The sequence below is a fragment of the Epinephelus fuscoguttatus genome, linkage group LG5, assembly GCF_011397635.1.
Source record: "Epinephelus fuscoguttatus linkage group LG5, E.fuscoguttatus.final_Chr_v1".
NCBI classification, from domain to species: Eukaryota; Metazoa; Chordata; class Actinopteri; order Perciformes; family Serranidae; genus Epinephelus; species Epinephelus fuscoguttatus.
This window is the reverse complement of record NC_064756.1, coordinates 29,105,235-29,116,795: the sequence shown is the minus strand read 5'-3', so window position 1 is coordinate 29,116,795 and position 11,561 is coordinate 29,105,235. Positions and strand designations below refer to the sequence as shown.

General features: G+C 39.4%; 3 protein-coding genes across 3 annotated transcripts in view; 1 reads left to right on the top strand and 2 right to left on the bottom strand.

Moving 5' to 3' along the window:
• Positions 1-316: 316 nt before the first annotated feature.
• On the bottom strand, positions 317-2,891 carry glod4 (glyoxalase domain containing 4). Its single transcript, XM_049577198.1, has 9 exons — positions 2,686-2,891; positions 2,474-2,523; positions 2,233-2,353; positions 1,982-2,126; positions 1,767-1,903; positions 1,588-1,674; positions 1,360-1,473; positions 1,198-1,284; positions 317-1,069 (listed from the first exon to the last, which is right to left on the bottom strand). The coding sequence occupies exons 1-9, from the start codon at positions 2,773-2,775 to the stop codon at positions 1,004-1,006; spliced, it is 897 nt and encodes a 298-aa protein (XP_049433155.1). The 5' UTR covers positions 2,776-2,891; the 3' UTR covers positions 317-1,003.
• Positions 2,892-3,088: 197 nt separating this feature from the next.
• On the top strand, positions 3,089-6,599 carry mrm3a (mitochondrial rRNA methyltransferase 3a). Its single transcript, XM_049577197.1, has 4 exons — positions 3,089-3,717; positions 5,282-5,526; positions 5,614-5,775; positions 5,880-6,599. The coding sequence occupies exons 1-4, from the start codon at positions 3,347-3,349 to the stop codon at positions 6,476-6,478; spliced, it is 1,377 nt and encodes a 458-aa protein (XP_049433154.1). The 5' UTR covers positions 3,089-3,346; the 3' UTR covers positions 6,479-6,599.
• Positions 6,600-7,826: 1,227 nt separating this feature from the next.
• Positions 7,827-11,561, bottom strand: part of nxn (nucleoredoxin) — a 74,803-nt gene continuing 71,068 nt past the window's right edge. Inside the window, exon 8 of the mRNA XM_049577046.1 lies at positions 7,827-8,904. Coding sequence (XP_049433003.1) covers positions 8,722-8,904 — 183 coding nt within the window. The 3' untranslated portion in view covers positions 7,827-8,721. The remainder of the gene's footprint in view (positions 8,905-11,561) is intronic.

Here is an 11,561-nt window from a genome sequence, read left to right as displayed (position 1 = left end):
GCTGGGGCACCGCCAACAAAAAACTGCTCAAGCAAATATTAATATTTAACAATGCATTCAAACATGGAAGGTTATTCAGCAGTTCACACCCCACTTCACATGCATCATGAAGAAAAAGCCAATTCATACATAGATAAAACACAGAAAATACAAACTCTTTCTCAAAGGTGAAAAGATAAAAAGAATTTATTCAACCAGATGAGTGCCATTATGTAATTTCTACAAATAACAAGATTCTGTGTTACTCAACATGAATAAACAACATGATACTGTACTGAATGCATTTATCTGTAGACAGAGTGCTCTTACAACATGATGCATTTAAAAGCATACTTTAATGGTTAATATTCAAGGTTGGATTTCCAAACAACTGCCCAAAGGTCCCAGACTCTCAAAAGCTCCAGGTACACAACAGGTAATTGGGTTTTGGTAATTTGACTGGCTGCTAATTTAAGGAATATACACTTCTGAAGTCCAGTATCATCAATAAGTCAGGTCCTGTATTATTATGATGTGTACACATTTTTTATTCTAGTTTAATTTGTGCATGCATGCTACATTTTTCTAATTAAAGTTGTTTTTAACTGTTGCAAATGAATCTTTCAGCCCAGTAATTAAGTGCATTAATTAATTCATATACAATGCATGGACAATGGATGAAGGAGGGTCACCAGGGGCACAACAACAAAACATGACTCTTTAATGATTTTAAAAGAAGTAGTTGCATTAAATTGATTTTTCTGCCCACCTCCCTGCCTGACAGTGACAATATTTATTGGGAAAATGTCCATCAACTTGAACTAGTGGTCCTTTCACAAAGTGCTGTCAATGCAACTGTGCCTCGTGGCGTGCACCCAGGGGAAAATAAATCTCATGCCGCCAGCCTCAGGATAATTGAGTTGTCATTATAAGAAGATTTACACTACAGGTGTCTTGTTCAGCATCTCATCATCATATGAACTGGTGAGATATTCATGGTGCACAATTCTCCAGGCAGTTCATCTCATGCAGCAGCTTTCTGTCTGTTGTGTTTGGCAAACCACTCGTCACTTTTATCTTCGGCGATAGCCTAAAAAAAACAAAACAAAAAAACCCAAAACAAAACACGTTTAAAAGCAGACAGAGAGCAGGTACAGTAAATATCAAAAACATGTTGCATATTTTATGTTGAGGGGAAAATATTGGAGCAACACCAACTTTATCAAGGAGTTCATTTCCTTTGGGATCAACCATGGACAGTTGCCTGAAAGCCTCGTCTCCCACAAAGCAAATCTCATGACCATCCTAAAACAAACATGCTCCAGTTAAAATTTTTTAATGGAGACTAATTTCATTTGATTATATTAGTAATGCACTTACTGGGTCAGCCAAAATAACCACTTCTACTGTGGCTTTTCCAGGAGTGTCCAGGCTGACTAATGGAGTGAGAATTTTCTGATTTTCCTTTTTCATCACGGCTTCGAGGTCAGGCAGCTGTGGAATGAAAAAAACAAACAAAAAACATTTATGATGAAAATGTTGCCAGCGAAAGTTACTTTTCTCCAATATTAACAAACACAAGAATGTAACCATGAAATCATAATTTACTTGCTCCCGTGGGCATGAAAAAGCTATTCTCCCAAATGCTGTTCCATGATCTACTGCCCCACCGTTATCGTGAAGCTCCAGTTTACACTGCATAAAGATAAAAAAGAAAACAGTCAGACTAAAATACATTGCTGATTTATTAACAATGGACTTAATTATTTCTTTGATAGCTGACTTACTTGAGTGTCTGCAAATCCCATCAGCACTGTTTTCTTTTCCTCGTTCTTTTCTATCAGCTTCATTCCCAAGAGCGTAGACCAGTAGTGGGTCGATCTCTGGAGGTCTGATACTCCGAGACAAACCTTCTGCACAGGGTCTGGGAACAAATTATCAAATGGTTACCGCATGAACAGGTTACTGAATGCAGACATACAAAATGACCTCTGACACATACCAGTGGAAGGCTGCTCTTTGTCCACAATGTAGAAAGGATAACCTCCTGGAGCCTGGGTCAGATACAGAGCCTCTCCTACCTCAGTGAGAGGCCATCCCAGACGTTTAGCATTGCTTACAGCTTTGCTGGACTGCAGAGTCAGACCCTAAGGTGAAAAAAATATATAATATCACCCCTTTAACTGACTACTGCAGCCATTGACCACAACATGGTGTTGTTCTCTGTAAGTTCCCAGTGGAACTCTGACCCACCAAGAAGTCATTGCCAAGTTGATACTCCCCCACCCCATAGTTGTATGTCAGTTCAGCAACAAAATGGTCATCTTCTGGGCCAAAGCCAACCATTGTCTTGCTCCATTTTCCATCGTAGGGGCTGTGTGGACACAGGAGGAAGGCAGCAGTCAGTAAGGTTATTATGAGGATATTAACAATACTGTGAAACTGTTACACAGCTCTATGAGTACAAAGTTCAGTTATGTTGTCTCATATCTACCCGTTACACGTTGCTTTGCAGCCTTCCTCAAACTCCTCATGGCGTAAAATCTAAAATTGATAAGAAGACATTATACAGTAAGTATTTAGTATGAGAACACACCCAGAGTTTCAATCATACGACAGAAGAGGAATTAGCAGGCTACGTAACGTTGTGCAATAGAAAAGTTAATTAATGGCTACTGTCCATCAAATGAAGTTTAGAAAAAGTACCTTCATGCCCAGAACATCTCGGTAAAATGTGGCAGTTTTGGCCCTGTCACCAACTTTGAAAACAAAATGCAGCGCTCGTCTCAAAGCCATGTTTACAGATATATTGATGTCTGTATCACAGATCAGTGTGCAGATAGCGATTACACTTCCTTGATGATCGATTTTTCTGCCGTCGATTAAAGGAGGGTAAATACAAATGAACAAACCGCGGGCATTTACCGCTGCAAACACCTCTAGTTTTTTTTTAAATTTAATTTATTGACAGTTGATTAAGATTATTAAACTACTGTGGCTAAGCGAAACGAATTTACGCGAAATAAAAAGTAGTACAACTATGTTTGCCACCCCTAGGCGTTCAGATTAATGGTATCACCCAAAGTGTCAAATTCTCTCGCGAGGTTACAGATGAGCAACAACTTTGATCGTTATCTCAGTTTGGAAAAGAAATAGCTAGATAAATATAGGAAACGTACAGTATAATCTCTACACTGACTACGCAGCGAATTATTAACCACGCAGTGAGTTATTAATTTTGTTTATAATTAAACTAGAATTGAATTTTAGATGCTGAAATGTAGTATTCCCAACACTACAGCAGGCGGCGCTTAGCTAGTGTTAGCATACCGCTCTGTGAAACCAGAGAAGAAGAAACAGGGCAAACATGGCAGCGTACATGAGGAGCGTGATATGTCTTCTTTCCATTGAGCGGAATACTTTTCTATCAAAGGGAGGTGGTGTTATTGCAGAATCAAAACGGTATGTACGTGGACTGAGGAGGAAACCTGTCCGAGTGTTGTTCCCCGAAAACGACACGGATAAAGTCCCCAAACCGACGCCACAGCCTCAGTCACCAGGTCTAAATGTCAAAAAGAAGAAGGAGGCGAAAGTCACAGCTACAACAGAGCAACCCGAAGCAAGAGACTTTGTTAAAGGGAAGAATAATGTGCAGTCAGTTACAAAGCCTGCTTTTACAAAGGATCACATTGATGGACTGCGCTTCGAGAGGGCTTTACCTGGAGATAAGAGACTGGCGTAAGTGTCACTTCATTAAGGCAGCAGGAAATTACTGTCATGATGGTCACAGTAACCAGTGGTGAAAGAAGTATTCAGATCTTTTACTTCAATAAAAGTAGAATACTACAGTGTACAAATAATCTGATACATGCAAAGAAAAATACAAAATCTTATTCAAGTAAAAGTACATACAATTATGTATTATATTACTGGACTATAATTAGTGATGCATTAATGTGTATATCACTTTGCAGCTGGTAAAGGGGGAACTCAGTTTAATGTATTTCTATGCTGCTGGGTAGCTTAATCTATAAAATATATTGGAATTTATTTGTTGATTTATATGTTGTGTTGATAGTCTGAATCTGCAAATCAACCTAAGTTGTCAAGTAAAAGTAGTGGAGTAAAAACCACAGCATTTACCTCTAATATGTAGAGCATTAGAAGTGTAAAGTAGCATAAAATGGAATTACTCAAGTGAAGTATGGGTACCTCAGATTGCAGTTCGGCACAGTACTGGGGTGAATGTACTTTGTTACATTTCACCACTGCAGATAACAACACTGGCGTTTAAAAGAAAAGGTCTAAATCGGATGGATCACAAGATTTTATCATTGTTGTCATCAGGTGGCAAAGAGGATAAAGAGCCACTGTCAAGCCTGCATGAGTCAGTTGTTTAGACAGCAGTAGGGAAATGTAACCAAGTATGTAAGTGGTGTTTTGAAGTGCTTATACTTGAATATTTCCATTATGCTACTTTTACATTTGTACTTTGCTACATCTCAGAGGCAAATAATGTCATTTATGCACATTTTTGACAATTATAGTTACAAGTTACTTTCCAGCTTAATATATTTCACATAAAAAGACACGAGTAGTCTATAAAATATCATGTATTTAGATTACAGCACTACGGTTTAAAATGATGCTTACATATATTATGCATGAGTAAGAATATGTCAGTGATATAATATATTGTAAACACACAATGTGTTCATAGATCATTGAAAACAACATGTCTCATCAGATCTTTAATGTTGTTTATACATTCTTTGATCACATAGTGCTAGGTTTAAATTACACTTTTGTCCATTTTGGAGTACTCAGGAAAAGGTCACTTGTGTCTAGACAACCTTTACCATGTGAGAAGTTTGATGAAAATAAAGAATTTTGTAGAATTTTTTAATATTTATTGAAGACAGTATATTTTTGCGATATTGAAGTCAGCGGTATTGAAAAACTGTAGATAATATGTTACAGTCCTGTGCCTGTTTAACCAGTATTTTTTAACGATTACAGTTTGAGTTAGATTTTGCTGATAGTGCTTTCATACTTTTTCTTAAGTAAAGTTCTGAATGCAGGACTTAAACTTGGAGGAGATTTTAATTGTGGTAATACTATTTTCACCAAAGTAAATGATCTAAATACCGTTTAATGATAAGAAGTCGTAAGCCATTTTTTTCAGTTGACAGTTTCAGTTTTTTTTTTTTCAATTTACAGTGTTTCCAAAGCAGTATCATAATCATGATAATTCATATTCACACTGCCTATAATCCATCTCTGCCTCTCTGTCTTTCCTCAGGAGGTTAGTGAGTGTTGCTCGTTCCAGGACGTTTCGGGAGCACCAGGGTAAAATCCTCCTGGAAGGCCGGCGTTTGATCTGTGATGCCCTGGATGCTGGAGCCAACCCTCAGATGGTGTTCTTCAGTACCATTGATCGGCTCCGAGAGCTGCCCTTAGACAAGCTGAAAAGGGCCACGCTTGTCAAAGTCAAGTTTGAGGACATCAAGATCTGGTCTGACCTCATGGCCCCACAAGGGGTGATAGGTGAGGGTCGCAATTTTTTGTTTTCATTTAAAATGAAGCACAGGTGCTCTGAGTTGTTGTTACTGACTTCTGCTTCCTCTTCTGCAGCCATATTTTCTCGTCCAAACCCGTCACGATTGAACTTTGCAAATAATGGTCATTCAGTGCCGTTGTCCCTGATATGTGACAACATCAGAGACCCTGGCAACCTTGGGACTATGTTGCGATGTGCTGCTGCTGCTGGCTGCAGTGAAGTCCTGCTCACCAAGGGTATGCTTTCAATTAAAGATGTGAACAAATGAACTCCACCCTTTGAAAATGGCTTTGCTTGTTTGCTTGTGGTTTTTTAAATTTGTTTACTTTTCCACCGACAGGTTGTGTTGATGCATGGGAGCCTAAAGTTCTGCGTGCAGCAATGGGAGCCCATTTCCGCCTTCCCATCTATCCCAGTTTGGGGTGGGATGATATGGAAAAACATCTCCCTAAGCTTGTGACTGTCCATGTGGCCGACAGCAACTGTGGAACTGACAGAAACAGAGAAACAGAGGCTTCACAAGTTAACGTGTCTCACAAACCATCCAAAGCAGGGGACTACGGCTTGGTCAGCACAAGGAGTATTTACAAAAACACGCACTACGAAGAATCGGATTCTGATTTATACTCAGATAGTGACGACGAGGGACTTTCACTTCCCAGAGTGGACTCAAAGCTGTACCATGAGAGCTGGGCTCAGAGTCCCACTGCTCTTGTGATAGGTGGAGAGACACATGGTCTGAGTATTGAAGCCGTCCAGCTGGCTGAGAAAACCGCCGGTCACAGGCTCTTTATTCCTGTCGCTCCTGATGTGGACAGCTTGAATTCAGCCATGGCTGCCAGTATCCTTTTGTTTGAGGGCAGGAAGCAACTGATGAAACTGATGCAGACACCTGGTAGGAAATGGAAACCTACAGCTGAGCAGCAGCTTTCATGTTAGCTCTTAATATCAGTGTATGCTGGTGTATACTTGTCCTTGTTACTGCAGACTGAACTGTATTATTTAAATTTCCATTCACCATCCTGTCCTGCTAATAATAAAACCAAGAGGATTTGTGAAATGATTGAGTGCCTGTGTGTTTTGTGTGAGAAAATAGTGAAAACCGGTCATTAGGATTCCCCAGCCCAACTCCAAATTCATTTTTTATCCACTCACCAGTCCAAACTCAGGAGATTTTCAGTGTAATTCCATAGATGACATACAATAAATCTAACAAGGGAAGGCTGAAATAAATTATACAGGGTTCCTGCATATCCTTAAAGTCTTTGTAAATCATTGAATTAATCTAAAAAGAAGGCCTTAATTGGTATTAAAGTGTCTTTAAATCAGTCTTTCAAGTCTTAAATATGCTAAGACATGGAAAGTAGGATTTTATGAATTGTTTTTTTCTGATGTTGCATTTTAAAACCTCAAAATAATTGGTCACATATTTTTATTTTTTGTAACAATTTACCAAATGCCTCTCACATTAATGTCACACAGATCAGCGTAGCGGAACTAACAACGCTCAGCTAGCTATCATTGTCCCCTGGGTGGAGTGGGGAAGTGCAAATGCAATGAAAAGTGACTATTTAACCAAGATTTCATGGAATGGATGACACTATCATGAGGCAATGCATATGAGGCTCCGTATATGTAATGCAAAAGGTATTTCAAAGTTGGCATGATGGGAATCAAAGCAGTGAAATCCCACATGCAGAGTGAGAAACACAAAATTGCCAAGATGTTAGTTATTTTCCAATTTGGTTCTACCCTCATCTTCACCATGAGACAAGTCATGTTAATTTGTTACAATAAACATTGAGCAAAATTGTCCCTAACCTCCCTGTAACTGATCTCTGTTCATTTCCCCCCCATTCTGTTTTGGTTATTGTAAAATTGAATTTCTTTCTGATGGACATTAAAAAAAACCTAACTTGCCTGAAGCTGTAGAAACACTTTGAATCTGTGGTTAGGAAAAGTTAAATGACTCTCCCCTGCTCTCCAAAAAAAGTAAAACTATACCACCCACTCTAAAGGAAAATTAAAAGCATATATGCCTTCCTGTTACTCATTTTCAAAAAGTTCATAAAAGCTTTAAATAGATGCATGCACTTGGAATATTCATTCTAGAAAGAAAAGACTGTCCATCCTTTGTCTGCAGCCATATTGTCTATGCAAATATGCAGAAGTCACTACACTTTTATCCCACCTGGAGTCTGCATACTGTGTCTCGTAATAACTGCAACATTTGCATTAAGCCCAAGAGTCTTACCCCACAAAGGAACTGGTGAGTCACTGCATTGTGTTTATTTTACATATCCAAGAGCTAACTTTATTGATAGAACTTAAAAGGAACAAAACTTTGTGCTTGCCAGTGAATTTTTAATGGGCGTGAGAAGTCATGACTGAAGTAACAGAATACAGGGATTTATACATTCAACACTTTTCAAATGCCATGTCTGCGCCTTCAGAAATAACCTGGCCTTTTCATTAGGGGACCTTCACAGAAAATCCTCGTAATGACTTTGAGATGAGAACCACCATTAACAACTGGCAAGAGATGACTTTCACTCACATCATAACACACACAACAAGACACAGGGGTTTTTAAAACATCAGTCATTGGTCTGTTACAAGCAAGTATAATGTGATCTTTACTGTATGTGCACCTGTTTTTTTTTTCTTTTTACTTTAAATAGGGCCATAAAGGCTTACGGCTACATCCAACTGAGGTTCAGCACATTTGCACTACAAGTGAATTACAACTGTAAAAATGCATTTTATTCTTTCTCAACATCATTCAGAAACCAAAAGTAACAAGAATCTCGCAGACAAAAGAGAAAGCAAAGAATCAGCTGAATAAGTAGGTCCACTGGGTAATTCTCTGGTTTTCTCTAGAGTTCAGAAATGCTATTAAGTGAAGAAAAAAAAACTTTTCTTGAGGCCAAAAAAAATCTCCATATATATTACTGTAGGGACTATTGTCAATGCAAGGCACCACAGGAGAAAGAGAGGACTCCATGAAAAGAGGAACATGTCTAAAAAAAATGTTAAAATGTCAGTAAAAAGCGAGACATCTCTCTAACAGTCTGACAGAATCAGGGGGGAGGTTTGGAGAGAGAGAGAGAGAGTGGGAGGCTGGGAAGGGTGGTCAGGGTTCGATGATGGAGTGAGTCCCATATAGTATGTCCCAACTATATTTAGATGGGCTCCGGTTTGAGCTTTTCAGCCAGGAAGTCGCCGACAAATTGCTCCACTACGGCCGGCGTGATCTCCTCCACGTCGCGAACATACTTGGCACGGGCCGACATGTCCAGGATGGTGAGCAGAGGTGCAGCTTCGGGGAGGTTAGTGTAGTCCCGCAGGGAGTCACTCATGTCATCCTGTGGTGGGAGAGAAAAGATACAGTGATTAGGTGTGATAGTGTGTAATGTTACAGTGGTACATTCCTCACAAGCTCGGATGGATTACTGGGAGCAGGCCCAAACCACAGCCTCTGGTTAAAGTGACTTATTTACGTCTTGTTGGAGAGTCAAAAAGCTCAGTCAAAAGAAAGGATGTCTTCATCACTTTTCTTTTTTTTTTTTGCTCACATGCATAGGCAGATTATGACCAGATGGGCCCCTGGGCCTGGACACAAAAAAGACTCCCCATACTATAATATTTGCGGACATTATTGGCAGCTGTTCTCCTTTGAGTTAGCTGCCAACTGCTGATAGCTGCTTTTAAATCTCACGGCGAAAGGTCGCACATGATACAGTGTCAAAACCTCACAGCTCATCAATGGTCCTTACTCACTGTTACTACCGCCGCTGCCAGCTTATACTGTAGGCGGGACAACTTTGCCCCCCCAAGCCCTTGGGCCCCTGTAGGGTAGGCCCGTTCGATAACACACCCACATGACATTTTTATCTGCCAACACAGTAAGCTTCCATCAAAATCAGTAAAGTAATTCAAACATGCTGGAAAATAAAATAGCTCTGCTCTGAAAATATAACTTTTTCCACTGGCTTCCTTATAAGGTTTCCTGTAGTATTATGTATAGTGTCATATGGCCTGTTCCCACAGTGAAGGTGGGGACCTGCCAAGGAGTTGTAACATGAATCTGAGGGATTATTATTATTTTATTATTAGAAGATTGTAAAGGAAACAGGAAATAAAATTGTTTTTTTTAAAGACTATTTTCTTTTTTATTTGTCTAACAAAAAAAAGATTAGTTAGGTGTAGAAAAAGTACTGAATTTCAGCACATTGTGAGCTCCAAGTTTATTGAAAAAAATAATAATTTAATGTTTATTGAAAATGCAACATTGCAGTGCTGACAGTGTGCAGGAATTCAACATTTTCTTTTGCGTCATTTCATTTTCTTGCACACGTGTTGACAGAGATGGGACCAAGGGATTGCTTTGCAAGTCACTAGTAAGTCTCAAGTGTTTGTGCTCAAGTTCTGAGTCAAGACAGGAAAGTCCCACAACCTGAGTCCCTAAGTCCTTCCTTTGGGTTTCCAGTCATAATGCACTCTTCACCAAATGTAATGCCATTTTAACAAAATTGCACTTTCAGCATATAGCACTATTAGCCAGCACCACAACAGAGTGAATTCTCTATGTGTCTGCCCTGTCTTGTTGTATTAATAATATCTCATCATGAAAAATGTCTGTCTTTTCTCAAATTTGTAAGACATTTTATAAATGTCATAATATGTATGTTTTTGCATGTTTTATGTCCAAATGAAACAAAAAGACTAATGATAATGTTATTTGATTTAGGAAATGAATTGATTCGTGGCACATACTTACATACTTTTAAATCTTTGGGGCTTGGGGGAAGGTATCAAGTGCTTTCAAGTCAAAAGGCTCAAGTTCAAGTTAAGTCATTGAGTCCAAATTGAGTTTGATTTTTTTGATTTTGTAAAATCGAGTCTGAAGTCATCAAATCTGTGACTTGAGTCTGATTTAACTCCAAGTCATAAGACTCTGGTCTGCACCTCTGCTTGACAACACTTAGCTTGGCTTTCTTTCTTGTAAATTAATAAAAAAAAAAAAAAAAGTACTTCTTCGGGCCTCTATTATTCAAACAAAACAGTCTTAGAGATGAGGAATATATGTTGAACTGGCTACAACCCACTGACATATGCAAACTGACAAGGGGTCCCAAGGAGACATCGCTTTGGTTAAAAGGGTTGTAGGTCAAAAAAAGAGAAGCTGAGAACCACTGGTTTAGACATCCCATCCTCATTTACAACATGGACAAACTCAGTGACTTGCTGCTATGTAAAGTGTTGGGGAAGCTTTTATATCAGCTCTTGTCTTATGAATCAAAGCTCACATGGCATTTGAATAACTTCAACAAATATGCAAGTCAAACACTGGAAACGTTCCAGGAGAGAAGACAGTGTAAATTACACACTCCTCTGCTGCTCATCAGTTCAGACTTGCTTTTGGCGAGGGAAACTAGGACAGCACCCATTACTTGAACTATGCCACATTAAGATAACCCCATAAAATTCATAACTGCCTGGCACAATCTTTATTAATGCACACTTCTTGAAAGAGAATATGAAACTCTCTCCCGTCTTCCTGCAGGCAGCCTGCCCAGAGAGACCGGAGTGTCGGTGCTTAGTCACACATCCTGCTGAGTGGAAAGACAGGAAGGAACCAGGTGGGGGTCCAACAACACTTTTCAAAAGCTCCTTCACATCAGATGTAAGTCTCAGTGCAGAGCGTTTGAATGGCACATGTGGGCATGAGAGAGCGCAGTGGAGGAATTTGGTACAAATAGACTGCTGCTGGGTTTGGAGGGGAATCTACTTTCATTTCTTTGCAGTTATTTTGAAAGGGCTTCGCTCATTTTCTGCCTGAGGCTTGATGTCACCTTTCACCCTTCAACAAGTCAGGATTACAACCCCTGTAGCCACAGGTAACAGAATGAATCACTGGCAGGCAGGCAGGCAGGCAGGCAGCAACTTTCAAACAAGCTTGAAAGGGCCATTAATTATTGAGATTGAATAAGAAATCACACCCTTTTGTAATTCAGCTTCA